We start from the raw sequence: 24,564 nt of genomic DNA on the forward strand, positions 1-24,564 counted from the left end.
ATATATAATATATATATATATATATATATATTAAAGATAAATAAAGAGAAATTTTATTTTATACAAATATAAAATATTATTAATTTTGTAAAATAAGGAATAAACACTTGAATATATTTTTCTTCACTTTTATGAATCAATTATGCATATGATTTTCAAGATATGTGTCGTCAATCCGTTAGAAAACCAAACTGTTAAAACTCATTTTTATATTTTTTTGTTTGCCATTTTTCCTCAAAAATGATCTCTCATCTAGGGATGTAAATGAACCAAACCGTTCGCGAGCTATTCGAAGCTCGGCTCGATAAAAAGCTCGTTTGAGTTTGTTTGTTAATCATATCAAACCAAGCCCAATCTCGATTTTGAGCTCGAAAATTTAATCAAACAAAGCTCAAGCCTAAGGATATTCGGCTCGTGAGATCGCAAACATGTTCGATAAGAGGCTCGCGAGCTCGAGCTCGAGTCGTTTAGGTGGCTCGTAAGCTTGAGCTTGGCTCATTTGTTGAGTTGACAAATAAAAATATTGGTACTAATGTCAATGGAAGGAATTGAATAGAAGACATGTTTGAAAAAATGATGGATTCACACCATTTAGTCACAATTACATTTTTAATCTTATTTGCATATCATTATACTAAAATATTCTTTAAAATACAATAAATAAAATAAAATAACAGAAATACATCAACTTATTCTTTTTCCCTAAAAATTTACATAACCAAGTCATATACAAGTTGAGTAACTTTACTATTAGTTTGTGAAGGTTAATTAAAAATTTTACATGCTAAATTGATATGCAATTTGACATTAATCAATAATTTAAGTTAATTATGTCAAATTCATTTCATAATGATATGTTGTCTTCGATCTACTATATTTAATGAATATTCTAGATGATTTTGGTGATATCAGTATATAATGAATATTCTAGATGTATGATTTTAGAATGTTCAATAATATACTGATTTATGTTTTTTTAGCTCTTATTTGTGTCGTTTTGGTTATTTATGAATGAATTTACATTTTTTATGTCTTATTTATAATTAGTTTATAGATATATTTAATTTTTAACAAGCTCGATTCAAACTCAAAGTCGAGCTCAATTCTATGTTTATCGAGCTTGAGAACGAGACGAGCTCAAACCAGACTTGTTAAACATTCTAAACAAACTATTAATGATCTATCAAATTTGTCCCTAAACTTTCATAAACGCACTCTTTGTTACTTATAAGTAATCCATATACCTAACTTTTCTCCTAAATTTGAAAACCCTAATTGTTACTCATCGATGATCGACATCGATTGTAATATTGAAAGTTGGAGTCGAACGAGGACAAATTCGAATGAGCTCACCAATTCCGACCGTGTAAGCTTGTTGACGGTTAGTTATACATATAAATACTACAAAATATATTTTCAACATTGCTAAAAAAAAAAATATATATTTGTGATTCTTGATTTAAAGTAAGAACGAGAATGCTTGTGGCTTTAATTTACTTTGGAGATTATTTATTTTGAAGTGTTTTATCTTTATTTCTCAGATTGGTAAGCGGATAACCAGGCAAAGACTTGAAACAGGGGATCGTGATGCTGATGTGGAACACGTCGGGTAGGATGTTATTTTGATATTCTTTGATATTATCATCAGCTTTCCTGTTACCCTGGAAACAAATGCTCAAGTTCACTGATGCCCAGGTATTTAAGCATTTAAGGCTTTCCCGTGATATTTTCTTGACATAACTGACTGTGAAGTTTTGTAGTGTTTTCTTTGGGTAAATGCGGATAAAACTTACATCCATTGCTTCATTTTAGAATTTCTATAGTCATCAAATTACCTTGTCTGTCAGGCTGAGGTTGCTGTGCGGGATAACGCCCAGAGGTTCTATGCTTTCAAATTTAAATCGAATGGCCAAGGTAATATCCTTTATGTGATTGTTTTATGCGCCACAAGTTTCTTGATATCATTTTTCGTTTATAGAAAACCCTGTTAGATTTATTTCCTATGGTTGGTCTCGAAAAATCTTTCAAGAAAAATTATTATTGTTTCTTCCATTTCATGTCAATTATTTAACTTGTATTTAGGCTTCTGCTTTAACAGATTACCAAGAATCAGTATGTGGAAAAATGTAATTTTTTTTAATTGTAATGTATCTTAAAGTGACACAAGCTGAATGTTGTTAAGATGTAAGTCTTTCGGTTAGATTGATTTACGTAGATTCCATCTGGCAGAATTTGCTTCCAATATGTGAATACGATCTCTTACTTATTATTGTTATTATTATTATTATTGATACTTTAGTAAATTTGTCGCTACACTCTACACTCTACTAACGAGTAGTAATAGGTTGACATTGCGACTTATTTATGTGTCTTTATGTTTGCTAGATCTTAACGCGACTCAGTTGATCAGCCTCAGAGAAGCACAACTTCTGTACCAACTTTCGGACGAGGTAAAGAAACAAAAAAATCCTGGGAATCATATAGCATATGTATCCATCAGATATTTGATGCCACTGGCCATACTGTTGAATTTATAAGAATGAGAAGACACATATCGTGCCTGGCTTTCAAAGGTGGTTTTTTCCTCAGCCTGCTGCAGACATCTTTAGGGAGCATACCAGAAAGCTTGTGGAGCAAAATATATCAACAGCTCTCAATCTATTGAAGTCCAGAACTAGAGCTGGGTATGAGAACTATTATGCTTCTATGCTTGAACCTGTAGTAATGTGCGACTTATCTTGATTTTAAGTTTGTTTTAGTCCTTGAAGTTGCCTTGGTGCAGGTGTTGAGACTTGGTTCTGTGATTCGTTTCCTGTGTAAATTTATGTTTCTTTGTTGGTGATGGGGATAAAGTTAAAATAAGCACCGTAACACCTAACAAGTGAGTTTATTTGTACACGTTGTTAGCAGAAGCCCTAAAGTTGAATGATTTGTGCTTAAATTATTCTAAGTCAGCAAGCCTTGGTGGGTTTATGTCAAGGTCTTACCGACGGGGTTATTTGAAAAGAAACCATTGTGATAAAGACGTGTTAATGGTTGATTTTCTACATACAACCAACTTTTCTTTTATATTTCAACGAACCTATCGTCATTTTACTGCTAGTATATACCCCTATGGAGAAATACATTTACTGAATAAATTAAATGAAAAAAATTAAACATAACCAGAGAAAAGTTGGAACTAATAAATAATAATAAAATATAAGCCCAAAAAATTCAATCAAACTGCAATCTTTTTCCGAGACTCTAATTCATCTTTCCACAAATTCCAAGAAATCCTAACTTCATTCAATTGGGATTCAGGAATCCTAGTGTTGGCGTCTAGTGTTTCAACCCAGTCCTTCCATGGAGCCTTTGAAGGGTCTAAAAAAGTGGCCAACTGAGGTAACATCACGGAACCATAGAAGTCATCAACCAAGTCAAGGATCTGTTCTGATTCAACCAGTGTCAACATTTCGGGCCTTCTTATGTTCCCTGGTCGTTTTCTGACAGCAAAATCATTCCCCCTCAGTACCAGAACTTCAGATGGAGCAAGGGGCATAACAATCCTGGAGAACTTGGATAAGGATAACTGCAAAATGTCTCTGGGAAGTAAATTGCGCTTTATTGCCACGGCTGTTCCTACCATTTTGCGTATCTGGTAATTCGTTATTGAACAAGTTAAGCAACGGTATTCAATAACAGAAAGGTCAGCAAAAGTATAATAGATTAACCACCAAATATACAACACAAACACTAGTGTTAAATGACCAACTAATCTAAAAAACATGTTTCCTTACGTGCAGGCAGCATTCTCAAAAATGGAATGCTTTTTCATAAATAGGCTGGCCAAGCTCTCGTACTATGTTAAATTGCCGTTCCATTTAAAAGTATGGATCATTAAAGAATATACGAGGCACATATTATTTACCCTCTTAACATGTAGAACCTGCATTTTCAGTTTGGTTTAGCTGATCGGGTTTAGGGAGGTTGGGGCGAAGGTAGGTGTAGGGTGAGGGGCGGGGAGGACTTCTCCATTTCTTAGGCTTAGGCATAGTATATCCTTCATTCTTTTATCTTCAACATCCTAGGACATTCCCGTATTACACATGAATCACGATAGATACATACATTCAATAATTATAATTATAGTAATACCTGGAACCAGGATGTTATTATTTGTGTACCCTAGAGTTCTTAAATGGAAAACACAGTTTGTCCAAACCTCCACCTCTCAGTTTCGTACATGAAGCGAGCAAACCAACACACTAAAAGATATTTAAAACTGAAATGGGCCTCCATAAAATCTCGAAGAACTTACTTGATGCCGCATGAATGACTCTCCACAAATGGATATCTCAACGTAATTCAAACCAGACATCTGCTCCAATTTTCCACAACAACAATGAAGAATCTTACGGAAACGAGAACCACTAAGTTTGTCCTTTGCATCAGGTTCATGCAACCACCGAGCAAGCACAGGTAACGTGGGATCTAGTTTTTTCAAGTCGTCCGCTTCCTCATCAAAAGGTCCGGTTAAAGTTCGATCAGAGCATGGAAAATGAGCGCTATGCTCCTTCTCTCCAGAATCTGTCATCAAAGTTGTTACATGAATATGTTCTCCATCACTTTCCTCTGACACGGAGCCGTTTTGCACATTTGATGAAATTTTCCTTTTCCAAGCAGAACCATTTCCAGAGTGTTTTAGAGGAAACTGTTTCCTGTATTTAGCTTGAACTGTATAATTGTGGAATGGATGTTCTCCCTGGAACACCGCTCATTAATACAAACTAGTTCGTGAAAGATATAAAACGACAGTTGATTCAGACAATACAGAGCCACTGAAATAGTCTGATCGTGTATTATATAGGTTCTGCATACAGATATAACTTCAGTGCCAACTAAATCTGTCTAGATTCATTTTACAATAGCATAATATAGTACAGAAGGCGTCCAACTTTGCATTTACAGAAAGGTACTTGCACAAGATAGGAATATGGTGACTTCTACAGACCAATGATCGTACGTTATGCTACTGGTTCTAAAACAGAAAATTTAACTCAAGCAGATACCCAAATTCCAAACAACTCAAGAAACACTTCGATTTTAAGTAAAATACCTTGAAGCCATTCAATATATCATTGAAATATGATATATGATGATCAACTTCAACAGCAGTAGAAGTTTTTTTCACTCCAATAATATCAGCAGGAAGAAGATAAGAATATTTATGGATGCTACATTCCCTTCGGGCATCAAAACTCCTGAAAATAAGGTGACCAATCAACAAATGCTCATAAAATAAGCGAACAATGGGTAAGAGAAACACAAAGAAAGTAGAATTCACTTTTGGGAAGCGCATAAGTAAGTGGTAGTACCAAAATTAAGAAATGATAATTTTTGGATGCATTGCTAAACAAAACCATAACCGTGTACAAACATTTAATATTTCTCTTTTACCTTTCTCTCTGGCTATCTTTCAAACGTAAGGCAGACAAAGACAGTTTCGCCAGAAAAGAACATGAACCACGCTGGAAACTTTCAGTCAATCAAATAGTTCTAACACATGGTAAACCGAGTTACTCAACTTGCTACATTTGCAAATTTCTGCAGGCTATTCACCAGTGGCAAAGTTTATGATTGGGGCTCAAAATGGCTACTGGAGTACCTTCCATATCACGATTTTTAAGTAAAAAGGCACCATCACCATAGACAAACTACCTTTGTGAAGGTACAATGCTGAAGACTCTTATGTTTTCAGGAAGATGTGAATTTATATAACCAGCAAGGATGAATCCATTAGGATCATTATTCCAAGCAAACTCAGGTATCTCCATTTTGAGGGATATCAAGGTCGCCAATGAATGAGCCTAAAATGCATAACAAGGAAACGAACCAATTACATAAAATGCATGTGGAATACACCTACTTTGCAAAATAACATATAATAATATATGGTTTACCCCTTTGTCTGTTCGGCTACTTCTTGCCCATCCAACTTTGTGCAAATCCCCAAAATTGCTCTCTCTTATTCCACCAGTACTAAAAATTGCCTTTTCTAGTTCACCTTCAACAGCTATATCAAAAAACCATCCTGTTTAAGTACATCCAATCCAATGCTTCTTGTCTCACGCAGCATTCTATGAAATCAACAATTTTGTTGAAATTGAATAGGCAAACAATACAGTCATCATGGTAATAAGCATCGGAAAATCCACGAATTAATTTCAATGCAAGAACAATTTTCCATCAAAGCTTCATAGTCACTTCACTCACAATACACTAAGAAGTAGCAACAAAGAGTCGTTATTAGCACCGTGACAATTATGCTATCGGAAATTTGTTATTGCTTGCACATCTAGGAATAGGTGTTTCAAAGTCAAAACCATGATATATACACCAAGACCTTCTTTCAAGAAAGTCAATATAACATCTAAAGGCAGCACTATGTCTGAGATCAATACAATGATTTGTGATTTCGTAGGCGTGTTCAGGTAAACGATAATCACATTACTTTGCTGTTATATTCAGCTCCTTTTCCCATCGAATCAACATCTCATCGAAACCAACAGAAAAAAAGAAAACGAGGGGGAATAAATCAAGAACACAACAACATAAGGAGTTCCCGAGAAAAGCAGGACAAAAAAGATCTTACTAGAAAACGCATGTTCATCTCTTTGAATTTGCAAACCTGCGGCGTCATAAAAGAGATTTATCACCAGCAGAAAGTATAATGGAGTATAACAGGAAAAAACCTCAGCAATTAATTAATAACATCAATCATGCCACACACCACAGAGGAAAAAAGAACAGAGAACCATACCTCGGTAATCAGAACCTACATAGCCGACGCGCATGACTACTTTCTTCCTGCGAAAAGGTTTCCATTTGTAGGCCGTCTCCAGCAGCTGCAGAGGAGCTGTGTCGGGGGCAGCGGAAGATGAAGCGGAGTAGAAGCGGAGAATTAACTTGAAAAGCTTATTCTTGTTGCTGGAATTCACCATTTTAGCAGGAATGAATAAACATGGCGCAATTGGAGTTCGCAGAAGGATGGAGACCGCCATGGTTTCCGAAGATTCAAGGAAACAAAATTGTAACAATCTACGCAGAGGGGAAAATGAGGAAATCGGGAGTGATTTGTTCAATAAAAGGCATGGGAGTGTATCTTATTTTTTCCTTATTTAAACTTATTTAAAACATAATTTTGTCGATTAGTGTATTTAAATTTTAATTTTAATTTCAATTTCATATATAATAAAACTTAAAATTTAATTAAATTAAAAAATTTTAAATAGTCACAAGACCATAAATTATTGGAATTAATTTTCTTTGATGTCATGAATTTTACGGTACCTATTTATTTATTTATTATTATTTATGTCAGAGAAGCAGGTTTTGTCTTCTTCTCCTTAAACCCTGCTGCCCCTACCATCCCTGCAATCTCCAGTGTAAAACCCTTACCGGATCATACAAGCAAAATTGCAATGAACCCATCAATTATCTATACAGCTACTAATCCATCTTCTCCAAGCACGACAACTCTTCTTGCACCCCACTTTATCTGCAGGCCCTTCCCGCTTAGCCTATGCAATACCCATTTCCGCCTTCACCGCTACAGAATACCCGTCACCCGATCTTCTTCCCAACCCACAGCCGCCGGAGTCAAGCCTGATGTGTTTGGAGACAGGAGGGAGCTGACTGGCGTCCACTCCCTGGTGGAGGCTATGTCGCCACCCATCCGAATTGCCAGCTCCGCACTTATCTTCGCCGCTGCCATTGCTTCTGGATATGGGCTTGGGTTTAGGTTTGGAGGGTCTCGCAATTCCGGGATTGGTGGGGCTGTGGTTCTTGGGGCAGCTGGAGCTGGGGCTGCTTTTGCGCTGAATTCCTGTGTGCCAGAAGTCGCGGCTGCTAGTTTGCACAATTACGTTGTGGGTTGTGATGATCCTGGGGCTCTGAAGAAGGAAGATATTGAAGCCATAGCAAACAAGTAATCTAATTTTACTGCAGAGCATGTTCACTGGTTTTCAGATAGTTTTATCTGATGGTTGGCTGTTTAATTCTGCTGCAAAACTACTTTATTACCGGCTCTATCTTTAGTTGTGTCAGAAGCATGATTTGCAGAAACGGTGTCGGAATGGCCGTTCCGGAACGGGAATGAGGCCCACCTTGACGAAGTTCCGGGTGTGAACGTTGATGCTTTGGGTCGTCGTTATGTAGATTGAAAATGCCGTGTTATCGGTGAATCGGCGCGGAACGGAACGGAACGGAAAAATCTTAAAAAATTGGATCGAGTCCCGAGGTGGTTGGGAAGAGCTCTTCACAAAAGTGAAGAGCTCTTAGGGTCAAGCTCTTCTCTTCACAAAATTGAAGAGCTTTCACTCGACCCAAACTCTGGTCTCTTTTGGGTCGAGTTGGTCGATCTAGATGCAAAATATTTTTTCAAATAATGTCTCTAAGTGAACTTACATCTGCGAGATATCTTTTCAAATAATGTACATTGCATTGCTGTAAAGTAGTTTATTATTTGATTTGAAAGCACCGTGTTAACAATAATTTGACTAGGAACGTTGGAAAACACATCAATTGATCTAAGATGGTGAATCTCGAGTCTACTTCCCACTCTATCCATCAAAGAAAGAAGAGCTACACTGAGATTTGGCTATTTATATTGAGAAATTTTAATCAAAATGTGTAAATTGATTGTAAAATATTGATTTTAGTTGATGTTAAATAATATGTAACTCTAAAGTAAGCTTGGAAGAAATTTGACTCCAATTTGGGTTAACATACGTACCTCCAATTAAATTTTTTTCAAAAGTTTAATTGATTATAACACAAAATTTTCTTAATAGTATATTTGAATTTTGAGAGGGTTGTGAAAATTTCGATATATAACAAAGATATGCTTTGTGATTCAATAAGACGTGAATAAAACTTAAAAAATATATTTACTATATTGTTTTCAACATTTCATCAAATAAACTATTTAAATTATATTTATTTTGATTTACATATTTTTAAATATTTTTCCAAAATTTTCAATTTATATTAATTTTTAAAAAATATCCGTGCCGTGAACGTTCGGCGAAATGTCATGAGAACTGGAACGGTGACCTCCGCGACCGCGATTGCGAACCATGGTCAGGAGTGATACGGCTATCATTATAGTTCATTCTATAATGATTGATGAAACCTACAGAACTGATATTTTCCAGAACATGTAGAAGTTTCTAAAATACAATTATGATATGAATAATGGGTCCAAGTCCAGCAGCCAATGGATGGTACCTACAAGGAGTACTGAACCATGCTTTTGCATTTTCTTGGTTTCGCAATAACTTCCAGTTATGAATAAATCAGTTTCTCAGTCATCAAGTTTTGGAGTTAGTTTTATCTGTTACTCAGAAGATCTTTGGGGTACTCTAATCTGGAAGACCTGTGAGGCGAATAGATAATAGGAACCTTGGACCAAGAATAACTGGCCAATTTGAAGTGGCAAACAAGGGAGTTGCCCATGAGTTGAGTGTTGGTGATTTGTCGCCAGCAGTGTATGCAAAAGACCACTTTCATTTCTCTAGTTTCTGGACATTTTAATGTCCATAATTTTGTAATTAGAAGGTCATCGTCTCAATTTTTTTGTTGATATGGTCTGAATTTTTCTTTACTTGTATTAGCTTTTTCCTAATGGGGCAGTTAGATTTTTAGGCTACTGTATGTTTTATTTTGAGGCCTAGTTTTTTTAAAACATACAGTAGGCGTTTTTTTTCCCAAAAAACTCCTCTCTCTACCCCCTCCCCTCTTCGACTTTAATCAGTTTTTTACTCTTGCTCATTGTTAATTTTTTCATTACTATTGGCATGATTGTGAACCTTATCATTTTTTGCTTCTATTGTATTCTCGTTGTACAATATTTCAGATACGGTGTTAGCAAACAAAATGCAGCATTCAATGCGGAGCTTTGCGATATATACGGCAAGTAAGTAAGAAGCTATTTGGTTAATTATAAAGTTTAATAATCAGTTTGTTTGTATGTGTAGACATGTTTTCAAATATTTCCCATCTAATGGAAAATCGGTTTTCTAGTGTTTATATGGATCAATATGTGTTTTCACATGCTAGAGTTATGTTACTAAACACTGCTTTGTGGTTAGAGGGTTTTCAATAAATGAATGCATATCCAATGCCCATTCAACGTGCATTGCACTCTTGAGATTTAAGAACCGATAACGACATTTAAAAAAACTTTCAGATCCTTTTGTTTAACATTCTGCTTTCAATCTTAGATTTGTATTGGCTGTCCTTCCTCCTGGAGGTGAAGATCTCAAAGGTGATGAAGTTGAGACCATTATTAAATTCAAACAATCCTTGGGCATTGATGACCCAGAGGCAGCATCAGTACACATGGAGGTACTATTGTTTGTGATTCTTGATTTAAAGTAAGAACGAGAATACTCGTGGCTTTAATTTACTATGGGGATTATTTGTTTTGAAGTGTTTTATCTTGATTTCTCAGATTGGTAAGCGGATAACAAGGCAAAGACTTGAAACTGGGGATCGCGATGCTGATGTGGAACAACGTCGGGTAGGATGTTATTTTGATATTCTTTGATATTATATATTTCATCCGTTAGGACACAGTGATTTGAGCTTGTATATATTTTATGTTTCTGCTGCAGGCATTTCAGAAGCTGATATATGTGTCGAATCTTGTGTTTGGACAAGCATCAACTTTCCTGTTACCCTGGAAACGCGTGCTCAAGGTCACTGACGCCCAGGTATTTAAGCATTGTAAGGCTTTCCTGTGATATTTTCTTGGCATATTTGACCGTGAAGTTTTGTAGTGTTTTCTTTGGGTAAATGCGGATAAAACTGAAATCCATTGCTTCATTTTAGAATTTCTGTAGTCATCAAATTACCTTGTCTGTCAGGTTGAGGTTGCTGTGCGGGATAATGCCCAGAGGCTCTATGCTTTCAAATTTAAATCGATTGGCCAAGGTAATACCCGTTATGTGATTTTTTTATGCGCGACAAGTGTCTTGATATCATTTTTCGTTTATAGAAAACCCTGTTAGATTTATTTCCTATGGTTGGTCTCGAAAAATCTTTCAAGCAAAATTTTTAATGTTTCTTCCATTTCATGTCAATTATTTAACTTGTATTTAGGCTTTTGCTTTAACAGATTACCATGAATAAGTATGTGGAAAAATTGAATTTTTTTTCATTGTAATGTATCTTAAAGTGACACAAGCTGAATGTTGTTAGAGGATGTAAGTTTTTTGGTTAGATTGATTTATGTAGATTCCATCTGGCAGAATTTGCTTCCAATATGTGAATATGATCTCTTACTTATTATTATTATTGATACTTTAGTAAATTCGTCGCTACATTCTACACTCGACTAACGAGTAGTAATAGGTTGACATTGCAACTTATTTATACGTCTTTATGTTTGCTAGATCTTAACGCGACTCAGTTGATCAGCCTCAGAGAAGCACAACTTCTGTACCAACTTTCGGACGAGGTAAAGAAACAAAAAAATCCTGGGAATCATATAGCATATGTATCCATCAGATATTTGATGCCACTGGCCATACTGTTGAATTTATAAGAATGAGAAGACACATATCGTGCCTGTCTTTCAAAGGTGGTTTTTTTCCTCAGCTTGCTGCAGACATCTTTAGGGAGCATACCAGAAAGCTTGTGGAGCAAAATATATCAACAGCTCTCAATCTATTGAAGTCCAGAACTAGAGCTGGGTATGAGAACTATTATGCTTCTATGCTTGAACCTGTAGTAATGTGCGACTTATCTTGATTTTAAGTTTGTTTTAGTCCTTGAAGTTGCCTTGGTGCAGGTGTTGAGACTTGATTCTGTGATTCATTTGTAATTCATTCTCCTGAGTAAATTTATGTTTCTTTGTTTGTGATGGGGATAAAGTTAAAATAAGCACCGTAACACCTAACAAGTGAGTTTATTTGTACACGTTGTTAGCAGAAGCCCTAAAGTTGAATGATTTGTGCTTATATTATTCTAATTCAGCAAGCCTTGGTAGGTTTAAAATATAAATCAGTTGATTCGGCAGAGTTTGGTCTGATCAAGTTTTCAAAGATTCATTTGAAAAATATTGACCTAATAATAGAGCCTTGTCCTCATATTGACAGCCTGCAGTTTGTTAATCTGTTTCTTACTGTTTTGTAACTATAGTTTGTCTTCATCCCTACTTTTTTTGGTCAGCGATAAACAGTCCGACAATGTTTACATTCTTTGTAATATGAATGCTTAACAAGCTGTGTGTTTTTTACAGGAATCGTGTCATTGAAGAGCTTGACAAGATTCTGGCATTTAATAATCTCCTAATTTCTCTTAAGATCCATCCGGATTCCAGTCATTTTGCTAGGGGTGTTGGGCCTGTGTCTTTAGTAGGTATTATTACTGAGCAATTTTGAATCCCTCATTCATCTTGGCTTGAATATTCTATAGGCTCTCTGGTACTATTTTCTTGAAGATTATTTGGGAATTTTTCCTTCATGTACTTGTCAGTTGAAGCTTTGTTATTTCTTGATTTAGGTGGGGAGTATGATGCTGACAGAAAGATCGATGACTTAAAGCTTTTGTACAGAGAATATGTGACAGATGCTTTGGCGGGGGGACTCATGGAAGAACAAAAGGTTCTGACCAATATGTTTATTTATTTCATTATTTCCTTTATTGAAATGTCGTAAACTACCATTCAAGTTATGCAGCATAACACTTTCCTAGTAACTTATGGTTGTGGAATGTGCAATAGCTACCCCAATTTTTTGTTGAACTATTCACCAATTACCACCTCGAGTGGGTAAACACGCTTAGACTTAAGATTGTTGTGGGGTGGTGGGCGGTATCCTGCAATATGCTTATATAGCGGCATGCTATGTAGTGTGTACGTATGGTGAAGAGATTCAGCTCAGTGGATCAGTGATTGAAAGAAAACTGAGGCTTTTGATTATTGTTACATTTATTTTATGGTGAATATTCAACATTCACCACCATATTATTTTTATTTATTTCTTTACAATGAGATGCCTATGCCTAATGGTATTGGTGCTGTTAGAGACTAAATATGTTAAATATCTGCTAAATTTTGTTGAGCTTACCTGTTTTCTGTTTGTAATCCTACATTTTTTTTTAATTTTTTTTATTTTTGCACTGACTTCATTTTTTTTGTTTTTATTGTAGCTTGCTGCTCTTAATCAATTAAGGAATATATTTGGTTTAGGAAGGCGAGAAGCAGAGTCAATTGCTATGGAAGTTACCTCCCAAGTATATCGCAAACGCCTTCAGCAAGCAGTGTCTAGTGGCACCTTGGCAGCTGCTGCTAGTAAAGCAGCCTATCTTCAAAATCTATGTGAAGAGTTACACTTTGATCCACAGAAGGCCGTAGAGATTCATGAAGGTTCAGTTTATCTATGAGGGATAACATTTATATTGTGTTGGAAGCTGTTTTCTGTATAGTCTTAAGTATTTATAATATTTGAGTGTTTCAATGAGTTACCTAATCGTGTATTACTTTTTGTTCCCGAAAACATTACTTTTTTTATTGGTCAGAAATTTACCGAAAAAGACTTCAGCAACTGGTAGCTGGGAAAGGTGAACTCAGTGATCAGGATGTGGAAACATTAGAGAAGATACAGATTAGTTTATGCATTCCAAAAGAAACTATTGATGCAATTCATGCTGATATCTGTGGCAGTTTGTTTGAGAAGGTAACATTGTTATTTTCCGTCTCTTTTATGTTTCTAATGTGTGAGACTAGTGTAGAGTTTAATCTTTTTTAAGAGGTAAGAATTCACTAGAAGTTCAAATTAAAGATCACTTGTAGCCAGGTCTTACAATCCCCCACCTGTAATAAATACTAGCGAATGTTTTTGCCAAATAAATTAGGAAAGAACAGAAGTAATGTAGATTTCAACTTTAGTACTTGTGCACTTTTTCACTTGGTATTGTTTCTTCTAATAATTTTTTTAATGCTGTTAACAAGTTCTAATTGTATATTTTTGAATGTGTATGAGCTATTCTCCAGTTTTATAACAATTTACGTCTTCTCCTTAATATAAAGATAAGAACTATATAAATCACACTATTTGATTTCATCTTTGAAGACAGCCCATAACACTTCACCTAACATTTAAGTTAGCCAACCATGACCGAAAAAATTTAGTGGTTGGTAAATGGTTCGAGTTCCAGAGAGTAAAAAAAATCATTTGAAAAGAAGGGTTCTTGTTGAGATAATTTATATCTCAAAACAGCCTGGAGAAGCTTTTCTAATGAAGCAGTTTTTTAAAAGCTATTTTGTTTAAATAGTAGTAGTATTTTTTTGTAATTAAAAAAAATACATAAAATTTCAACATCCAGAAATATTACTTTTTTTTAATCAAGAAAATATTGCTTTTTAGGACTCTGTTTCTGCTTTTAAAACACACTTAAAAAACCATGCTCAACAAGGTAATTTATTTAAGCCAAGTGCTTCTGCATCGAAATTTGCTTTAAAGCGAAGTGCCTAGGTACTCAAAGTAATGTAGGGGACTTGTTCAGAAATCTCTCATTTGACGAATTACTTTTATATTTATTCTTTGGAATGCAGGGGACTTGTTCAGAATAATGAATTTGTGTTCCCTTTGTAAAATACTTTCTCTATCTTGTAAAATGTTTCTCACTTGTGTGCTATCCTTAAATCAACACTTGCTCATACCTCCTCATAGATGTGAATGTTTTTTCACATATTACTATCACCATCTACTGCGCTATACGTTTTTGCTTCAGGCCCACCCCAATAGGTCCTGAGTTCTTTGTTTTTGTATCTTCGTGCATAAAGAATCACAACCTTGAAGGTGGTGTTAGGTGATAATAATTATAATTACTGGGCCATTTAATTGGTTGTCCAATCACTTCAACAGGTCGTTAAGGAGGCAATTGCTACCGGAGTTGATGGCTACGATGCAGCGATCCAAAAGTCCGTCAGAAAAGCTGCTTTTGGTTTGCGTTTAACCAGGGAGGTTGCTATGTCTCTTGCTAGCAAGGCAGTAAGTGCCCAACGAACCAAGACATTTTTATCCTATAAAATCTATTGAATCCTGGATAGAGCTCTTTCGGCTCTGATTATTATTTTGTTCTATCAGTCATCTGGTTGGCTACCGATTTATTTGGGAGCTTATTCTATGCTAGATAATTTTCTGCAAATCTTGTGATGCCATCGATTTGATTAATCTGAATAGTTATGTTATTGGTTGTGCGTAGGTCCGTAAGATTTTCGCAAGCTACATTCAGCGAGCAAGGGCAGCTGGAAGTCGTACTGAATCCGCGAAGGAACTCAAGAAAATGATTGCTTTCAATAGTTTGGTTGTTACTGAACTGGTTGCAGATATCAAAGGTGAATCAACTGATATAACACCTGAAGAACCTAACATGACGGAAGAACTACGGATGGAGGGTGAGGAGGAATGGGATTCCTTGCAGTCGCTTCGGAAAGCAAGGCCCAGCAAGGATACTAAGGGAAAACCAGTCCAGACGGAGATAAATCTTAGAGATGACCTCCAAGGAAGGGATAGAGCTGACCTTTACAAAACGTACTTGCTATTTTGTCTTACTGGTGAAGTGACCAGGATTCCTTTTGGTGCCCAAATCACCACAAAGAAGGATGATTCTGAGTATGTTTTGCTTAACCAACTTGGTGGCATACTTGGGATGTCAGACAAGGAGATCGTAGAAGTGCATAGGAGCTTAGCAGAACAAGCTTTCAGGCAAGAAGCTGAGGTTATTTTAGCTGATGGACAGTTGACTAAAGCTAGGATGGAACAACTAGATGTGTTGCAGAAAAATGTTGGATTGCCACCTCTGTATGCTAAAGATATCATAAAAAGCATAACGACTACGAAACTGTCAGCAGCTCTTGAAACTGCCGTAGGTCGGGGGAGACTGAACATTAAGGAAATTCGAGATCTCAAAGAAAATGGAGTCGATGTAGATACCATGATATCAAAAAGTTTACGAGAGTCCCTCTTCAAAAAAACTGTGGATGACATCTTCTCCGCTGGTACTGGAGATTTTGATGAAGAGGAACTGTATCAGAGAATCCCAAAAGATCTCAACATTGATCCCGAGAAAGCCAAAGGAGTAGTTCTTGAGCTTGCTCGTACTAGATTATCAAACTCGCTCATCCAGGCAGTGGCACTTTTAAGACAAAGAAATCAGTCGGGTGTGGTACGTACTAGTTCTAATTTTCTCGCCAGGTCTTAATTGATATTTAAAAAGTGTAAAAACCGTTGCCCATTATTCTTGTGCGGATTTTCAGGTTAATTCCCTCAACAACCTGTTAGCATGTGACAAAGCCGTCCCTACCACTCCATTGTCATGGGAGGTACCAGAGGAACTGGCAGATTTATTCCTCGTGTACCTGAAAAGCGACCCTGCTGATGAAAAACGAGCCCGGATACAGTATCTGCTCAACATTAGTGATTCAACTGCGGAAGCTTTAGAAGCCATGAAAGATAAAGGATTACCAAATGAGAAGGTTGAGGAAGAGTTTGTGTTTTAAAAATGCTTGTTTTAGCCATTTTGAGTTCGATTTGTTCGACGATTTTGTCATATATTTCTACTAATAGCCGAATAGGTCAGCAAGGACATTCTTATGTTGAGAGAAACTGACTGTTTGAAGGCGTCGAATAGGATTGTCTTTGATGTGCAGTGGGTGAATTGTGCAGTTAGCATTCCTGGGTTCATTGTTACTCCACATTTATGCTCTCAAGTACTCGTGATTTTGTTTAATATTTTATTCAATCGTGCCCAATATTTCTTCATTAACGTCAAAACTTTTTTCCCCTTCTCTCTCAAGGGTCATCCCCATTCCCAGTAGTTTCCACAGAACATACATTGCCCAAGTATACGAGCGTCATCCAATAACTCCCTTCCTAGAGCTACCAGTGGGTGGGCTCGAGATAATTCCTTCCGCGCATACCCAAATCGAGGACTCCTGTTTGGGAAAGATTTTTCTCAACACTCAGGTGAGTACCAACACTTGCTGATTTAAGTGCAAGGAATTAGTATGCTCTTAAATAAGATCTTGATTTGTGAATGAAGAACTTGGTGATATTTACATTTGATTATAAATCGAAATCTTGATCTTCATGAATTAAATGGTGAAGTTACTTTACTGTCTTTCTGAAGGTATTAAAACATTTCATCAAACAGAAATAGTGCAATTAGAATGTCTCAAGATTTCTTTTCTGGAAAAGAAATATTGTTTTTCTAAATACATGTAAACAATGGCTTATCAATTTTTCATTGTTTAATAGAAAAGGCTGAAAAATCATATATTAAAACAATATCTGTGTCAATGTTTAACTAAACTCTGTTTTCTTATCTAATCCTGAAGACACAATTAATAGTAATATATAATTATAAATCCATGAATATGGTAAATTGCAATTGCCAAGTTATGCTAAAAGCTAAAAAGGGAATTTATAAAGTACTTGCATTAATTGTTATTGTTGTAATGCATGGTTTGATGAATGAAATTTACTTCAAATTGGTTAAACCATATTAGAAATGGTGTTCTTTAAGATTGATTTTTTAAATTGTATTCATATAATCTTATGATATTTGAGTACCAACTGTTTCAAATTTGATATTAATATATGATTTTTGAATACCTTAATATGTTTAGAAAAGGTTTATATTAATAAAGTCATTCTAATTTTATACTCAAAATCTTATCTTTTGTACAAGATACAAAACAGTTAGTACTCATATATCATGTTTTAAATGTTTTGTACCGACTTTTATCCGAAAAGATATGTATCATTAATATCAATATTTATTATAAATTTTTGAGTACTAAAAAATCATATATTATTACCTGTTATGAAACAATCGATATTGAATTATCATATATTAATATTATATTTTTAATATTTTACACCGATTTTTATCTAAGAAAGGACTTGAGCGTTTTTTCTGATACGAAGACTAAATTTTTTTTTTTGTTTGATTTTGAAAATTTTTGAGCAATTTACCGTGGGAATAAGATGTTGACAATAAGATATTAAAATATTTAAATAATATGGTTGCTGATCATTAAAAATAACTAAAAGTAATCAAAACATGGTCGCTGGTATTTGATGGCACGATAACATAATATTTGTATGTCGGGACACATTTTTCTTTGTTCGACTTTTGAGTAACAAGTCGCTGGAAAATATTTCCAAATGACACACCAGATTTTTAAAGGAATTTATAATTCGTTTCAGCGATTGGAAATTAACTCTTTTCACTGGAAGGTCAGCCAAGCTTAGCTTTTCTTGGCTGCTTGTAGCTCTGTGTATGGTTTGACGCTTACACCTGATCTCTTCCAAGCCAACAGAGAAGCAAGCTGGTTTAAATAGGTTTAGCTCATGAAAATAGACTGACAATGTGAATTCATAAATATTTCATGTTGGACTACAAAGAAGATCCGGGAGAAAATATTCATTTCACCGACTTAATTATAAGATGAATTGAAAAAACTTTCATTTGTATTTTTTCTTAAAAAAAACTATACGTATAAGACCAATATTTACTATTTTACCAAAATTTATAACTAGCGGGAATAATGTAACTCTAACATTTTAAACCATGTAGTAGCCTAAGTATCACATGGTTACCACTCTCTTAGTAGAGATAATAATTGCATCTCAACACTACATCGTTTGTCGCGTTCTGGGAATATAAGTAGAATCAATATTTTGATTAAAAAAAATTATAACTGACTATAATTATACTTTGCATGGATATATTAAAAAGTAAACAAATATGATTTCGATACACTAACTTTTAATTTTATGTCATTTTGATCCAATAGTTGACAAAGTGTCGAATATGTCAGTTCAGTAATTTCTGGTGCCGCATCAGCAATTTCTAACAATTTCTAGCGTCAATTCAACATTTTCTAGTATAATGTCTACACTCAATGAAATATGACTTAAAAATATTCAAAGTTAACGTATTACCACCAAATTTTGAACACTTGGTAGACTAAACATAAAATATAACAAGCCGGTGGATCAAAATCGACATACTATATATTGTTAGCTAGATTTGGAGGAATCAAAATAATATTTTTTTTCAATACATATGAAACTAATACCCAAAAAGAAAAAAAAAAAATCGGTTACCGAAAGTTAATAATTCTATTCAAAAGTTTTGATTTAAACGATTACATTAATTTATGGTGTAATCATATATTTCATCCCTCCCAAAAATAAAAACCACGTTTTATTTTTTGGTTCGTCCCAAATATATGATCAACTTTTCATATTTAATATCATTTTTATCTAATCTTCTACCAATCTACCACATCATTAAATTTATTAATTACTTTCAACAATGGTTTATCCTATTAAAATATTCATTAAATAATGATAAAATGGGAAATTCTTTCTAAAATTACTTTTATAAAATTTTCTTAATATGTGTAAAAACACGTATAAACCTGAACTTATGAAATATATTTTTCCAATAAATTTATTAATTTGTGTAAAAATACAAACAAACTTAGATATATGAGACGGTGTATTAGAGTTACAGCATTGGGCAGCACAATCATCATATATATCTTTTGTCTCCTATTAATTTTCTAGTATGTCTTAAACTACCAAGCTCCTTAATTAAGGCAAAAACTTGTGTGAGACGGTCTCACGAGTCGTATTTGTGAGACAGATCTTTTATTTGGGTCATCCATGAAAAAGTATTACTTTTTATGCTAAGAGTATTACTTTTTATTGTGAATATGGGTAAGGTTGACCCGTCTCACATATTAAAATCCGTGAGACGGTTTCACATTAGACCCACTCCTTAATTAAATGGTACAAAATAACATGTTTGCGTACGCACTTTATTTATTACTCAGTGAAAGCTCTCGATCCTATGCACGTGCAACTCCCATTCCTTTATTTGCTAACCATTTTCAAGAAATTGAAATCCATTTCATGGTCTTTTCAATGGAGGCAGGCCATTGAGAATATAATATAAATATATATCAGTCGGTGGGATTTTTGACTAATTAATAAGATTTATATCATGGGATATTTTATATGAAACGCCACTTTTTTTTAGATCCATTAATTAATTAGATCAAGAAAATTCCCATCTTCAACCTAGTTCGTTGCTGGAAGAATATCCTGTAGCGAACAAGGAGTACTTGGTAAATCGTGTAAGGGTTTGTTACAGTTGCCTCTCGAACTTAAAATCTTGTCTCACATATAAAACTTGATATTAGATTAACTATAAGTTATCATTGACGTTATTCAAGGTTGTAAATGGCCGGAGGCGATACTAGCGGGGCGGTCAGTGACCGCCTACCGCCTCGGCCGCCTAGGCGGTGCCCAGGCACTGCTTAGGCGGTTAAATTTTTTTAAGTAATTTTTTATAGATAATCATAGATCATATTTTTATGTAAAATGTGCAATTAAATAATGTTTAAGCACAAAGAAGCTTCATACAATATAATATAATCTAGATAATGTGCAATTAATAAATATTCATCATCATATTAATGTTATTATGCTAACAAAGTAATATAATTACTTTTACCAAAAAAATTAAGTTTAAATTTCAAAGTTTCAATCAATTATCCATCATTAGAACAAGTAGTAGACTAATTAACATAACTAATCTTTCAAATCATCTACATATGCAACAGCTACTACATCTGTGATCCTCTCATCATCGGACTCAAAATTGTTAACTAGGTTTTTACAATTGTTGACTACAACTTAAAAATCTTGACTGCCCGCCTCACCCGCTTGCTCGCCACCTCGCCCGCCTAGCCCGTCTGCTCACTGCCTCGGCCCGCCTCCCCAACGTCGTATAGCTTGGGCGACCTAAAACACACGCTTCATGCATATATAGGTTGTGCGGTCGAGGGCCACTGGCCTCCTCGGCGGTGCCTAGGCGGCCGCCTCGACCGCCATTTAAAATTCTAGCGTTATTTGGGATTTCTAACCTCTAATATTTTGATTTATACATCATCATCATCATGACTAAAATAATGTGTGGAATAAGAAAAAAAATTAGAGCACGTACAACACATATATATAAACTAATTATGGATACATCTAGCTAGTCTTCCAAGGCGGTAACATGAATACAATAAAATAAATGTACCTCTACAAAGTCAACTTACACCCATTCTTCGAAGAAACTTCAGCGAAAGAAATTAGAATCTTTCAACATAACAAATTATAGCAAATATTAGAAAACTGGCTATCTATGTGCGAAGATCATTTTGGTACAAAAGAAGATTTGGTTGATTCCATATATGTGATCTTGAAACCAAATATGTCTTTTAATTTGCACAAACCGTATATCTATGAGGCCGATTGATTTATGCAATGATTCTAATCAAAGTAAGGTACATGATTGTTGGAAATGCTTCTGTAGCTAGCAGTGGTAGGTGGAGAGGTGTACAAAGAAGGAGCCGAAGAAGACGAGGAAATGGCAACTGACGGAGGTGGTGGTGGGGTTGGAGCTGGTGGAGAAAGAGTTGGAGTTGTCGGAGCTTGTGGCAGCTCAGCCACGGAAACAGCCAACACGGCGGCATGATCATTAGATGCATTGATGATGTTAATTGCAGCTTCTCTATATTTGTATGTTATTATCTCAGCCCTGACAGCATTAAGTTGAGCTTGTAAATTTTGAACCTGATGTTGCAATGCTGAAATCTCACCCATGCATCCATAAACTGGATCTCTAAGCCTCACATTGGCTTCATAAACTAAGCAGTTTGCAGCATCGGCTCTTTGCGACTCGGGCACCTCCTAATGAGTTAAACAAGAAGAATTAAACAGATTTATCATCAAAAAACATAAAACCTAGATCTCTCAGGTTTCTAGGACATTCTTGATCGATCTAAAACTATATTTTTCAACAATAAATTCTTATAGCATCCAATCAAATGTGGTTTTATCGTTGCTATTGATTCGAATACGTTAAAAAGATTTCAGAACAGTATTTGATTAGTTAACCTAATTTCAAGGAACATATATCTGAATATAGCTAGAGATGTCGGAGTTGATTAAAAAGTGAATATTAATTAATATTACCATGAGCATCTTGGAAACGTTACTTGCTCCAAAGACTTTGTGAACAGCAGCAAATTTCTGGGGCTCATGTGGGGAAAAATAAGGAGAAAATGGGCATTCTTCTGCGCATCTTCTTCGCAAAAGTTTACAAGCCGCGCATGGAGTTATTGTGTTTAGCATCGTCTGTCTCTTTCCCATCACTGAACAACCACTACTCTCCGTCTTCAACTTCTTTCCAATTTCTTCCACTCCTTCCACCCTAATCAAACAATAAAAATGTTGTTTCGCAAGACACAAAAGTTAAGTCAACAATGGAGAGAATTAAAGAGTTCCATGGACGCAAAACCTGGCTTTTTTAAGAGATGAAATCAAAAGGATTTACCTTTCTCTGGACATTCAAGTAAAATCACTGTTGCTGATCAAGAGATGTTCAAATCAAGTAAGACTCAAGGAAAAGAGATAGAGGAAGCACGAATGGGGAACAAGGACCGGAGGAGCGCTTAAAAGAGAGGGGTGGGTGGGTTGTGGAGATTCTTATTATTATTTAGGGCAAAATAGGTCAATGTTCTTGGTAAGAATTTTTTAAGGGTTTCCACTAATAAAAGATTTACCAAAACACAAAAACTCTTGAGACGGTCTTACGGATCAATTTCGTGGATCGAATCTCTTATTTGGGTCATCCATGAAAAAGTATTACTTTTTATGCTATGAGTATTACTTTTTATTGTGAATATCGGTAGGGTTGATCCGTCTCACAGTTAAAGATTCGTGAGACCATCTCACAAGAGACCTACGCATACCAAAATACTACTACATAAGAGAGTAATCTCATATTTAATAATCATAATATTCTTGCTTATTTTTAATTATATAAAAAAGTTTCGCATTATGAAAATTGTTGAATAACTATAATTAGAGAGAAAATATTAAATGGAATATGTAGGTGTGAAGAAAACTACAAATACATCGTATAAGTTCACTTATTTTTGGTTTATGGTAATCTAATCAATTTTTCGAAATTTGATTTTAGTCCAATAATATTTTTTTTTCACTTTTAGTCATTCTCATCGTGATACCGGCATATGAACGCCACATTAATTAATCGATTTGATGTACTTTCCAACACATCCGAATCCCTCACATTATTAGTACATGATAACATTAATTATACTGTCCGATTTATAAAACACCTAAGACTATTTTCTTAATTAATGAATAACTAATTCACCTAAAAGTTTTTAAACCATTACTGTAGATGATAATGTATAGCATTGCAAGCCAACAAGGTACTCCCAGTTGAATTTTGGTTAAAATTGTTTATATATATAATTTTGTTATAATATTCATCTACCTTACTTATCTCTATTTCCGTCTTTGAAGTGACACTCATATATTTAATATACAATTTTTATATACTTAATTATTCAATAAATAAATATCACTTTAATGATAATATATAACGAACAAGATTGATGGACAATATAATATAATTATATATATAAGTGCCAGTTTATTGATAAAGTTAGCCCACGTGTGACATGTTGCACTTGCTGACTTTTGGACTGAAATCTACTCAAATTAATTGCTTCACACTTTGAATTACCTCACCTGTCTTATAAATTTAATTAATTGGTATTGACGATTTCAAGCTGAAAATTAAATTAAATTAAACAATGGTAATTAGAAGTTAAAGTGTGTAATATTACGCCGATATTTCCTTGTCAATATTGACATTAACATATTAAACGTATATTAATTTATATTTTGATGATTTCATCGCCACATGCACCACGATGCACATGGAAGAATAAATAATTAAATTGAGTAATATTATTAATAATCTATTACTATATATCTGTCCCAAATATATATATATTTGTTTATTTTTTCGGCTCGATTTCACATTAATTTTCAACGTATAATCTTAAAACTTCTAATAACCTTCATACCATAAAACAATTAAACATTATCAGATAAACTAAGTTATGGACAATTTATTTATTTATTTATATATTATGTAATGAACAGGAAGCAAATATAAATTAGACCGGGTGGAACAAGTTGAATAAGGTTGGTCTGCCGTCTACCACCCGACATCGTGCTGCCAAGGAACAAGGGTGGTGCCGGCAAGGAACAAGGGTGGTGCCGGTCAGCCCATATTAGTTTAATACCCGGAATAATACTATTTAGATATATAAAATAATATTTAAAAGCATGATTATTTTTGTAGTTTACAAATAGATGAAATTCAAAAATAGATTTGATGAATAGAAATAAAGTATAGGAAAGTAAGACGGTGACATATCGAGAAAGACACGTCATATATACATTAAATTGTGATGAGCGGTCTTCTAAAAACCTCGCTTAAACGCGCTTAAGTTTGAAGCTCGACAAAAACGTGGTTTGAAGCTTGACAAAAACGCGTCGCTTCGGAGAAAAGCGGTCAAACCGAATTAAACGTAATTAAGATGTTTAATTAAGCATGTTTAAG

General features: G+C 34.7%; 4 protein-coding genes across 6 annotated transcripts; 2 read left to right on the top strand and 2 right to left on the bottom strand.

Annotated features, from left to right (window-relative positions):
- The first annotated feature begins 1,204 nt into the window (after positions 1-1,204).
- LOC140973002 (protein TIC110, chloroplastic-like) lies at positions 1,205-3,021 on the top strand. Of its 3 annotated transcripts, XM_073435513.1 has the most exons (6): positions 1,205-1,381; positions 1,542-1,695; positions 1,848-1,914; positions 2,386-2,450; positions 2,590-2,684; positions 2,783-3,021. In XM_073435513.1, the coding sequence occupies exons 2-6, from the start codon at positions 1,672-1,674 to the stop codon at positions 2,787-2,789; spliced, it is 258 nt and encodes an 85-aa protein (XP_073291614.1). In that variant the 5' UTR covers positions 1,205-1,381; positions 1,542-1,671; the 3' UTR covers positions 2,790-3,021. The 3 variants fall into 3 exon arrangements, with proteins under 3 accessions (XP_073291614.1, XP_073291612.1, XP_073291613.1); XM_073435511.1 differs by having other exon boundaries at positions 2,590-3,010; XM_073435512.1 differs by having other exon boundaries at positions 1,205-1,366; positions 2,590-3,010.
- A 140-nt stretch (positions 3,022-3,161) lies between these two features.
- Positions 3,162-7,122, bottom strand: LOC140973001 (putative tRNA pseudouridine synthase). Its single transcript, XM_073435510.1, has 7 exons — positions 6,803-7,122; positions 6,635-6,670; positions 5,943-6,055; positions 5,701-5,849; positions 5,099-5,243; positions 4,301-4,744; positions 3,162-3,637 (listed from the first exon to the last, which is right to left on the bottom strand). The coding sequence occupies exons 1-7, from the start codon at positions 7,041-7,043 to the stop codon at positions 3,221-3,223; spliced, it is 1,545 nt and encodes a 514-aa protein (XP_073291611.1). The 5' UTR covers positions 7,044-7,122; the 3' UTR covers positions 3,162-3,220.
- Positions 7,123-7,362: 240 nt separating this feature from the next.
- Positions 7,363-16,736, top strand: LOC140973003 (protein TIC110, chloroplastic-like). The gene is made up of 15 exons (XM_073435514.1): positions 7,363-7,969; positions 9,899-9,958; positions 10,266-10,389; positions 10,496-10,564; positions 10,659-10,757; positions 10,911-10,977; positions 11,439-11,503; positions 11,644-11,738; positions 12,287-12,405; positions 12,550-12,650; positions 13,198-13,414; positions 13,567-13,724; positions 14,916-15,041; positions 15,256-16,218; positions 16,310-16,736. Exons 1-15 carry the CDS (start codon positions 7,464-7,466, stop codon positions 16,550-16,552), a joined length of 3,012 nt encoding a protein of 1,003 aa, XP_073291615.1. The 5' UTR covers positions 7,363-7,463; the 3' UTR covers positions 16,553-16,736.
- A 4,387-nt stretch (positions 16,737-21,123) lies between these two features.
- LOC140973009 (LOB domain-containing protein 15-like) lies at positions 21,124-22,574 on the bottom strand. The gene is made up of 3 exons (XM_073435523.1): positions 22,456-22,574; positions 22,095-22,332; positions 21,124-21,809 (listed from the first exon to the last, which is right to left on the bottom strand). The coding sequence occupies exons 1-3, from the start codon at positions 22,467-22,469 to the stop codon at positions 21,390-21,392; spliced, it is 672 nt and encodes a 223-aa protein (XP_073291624.1). The 5' UTR covers positions 22,470-22,574; the 3' UTR covers positions 21,124-21,389.
- Positions 22,575-24,564: the final 1,990 nt, after the last annotated feature.

This window comes from Primulina huaijiensis, chromosome 3 (assembly GCF_012295235.1).
Source record: "Primulina huaijiensis isolate GDHJ02 chromosome 3, ASM1229523v2, whole genome shotgun sequence".
Classification (NCBI taxonomy): domain Eukaryota; kingdom Viridiplantae; phylum Streptophyta; class Magnoliopsida; order Lamiales; family Gesneriaceae; genus Primulina; species Primulina huaijiensis.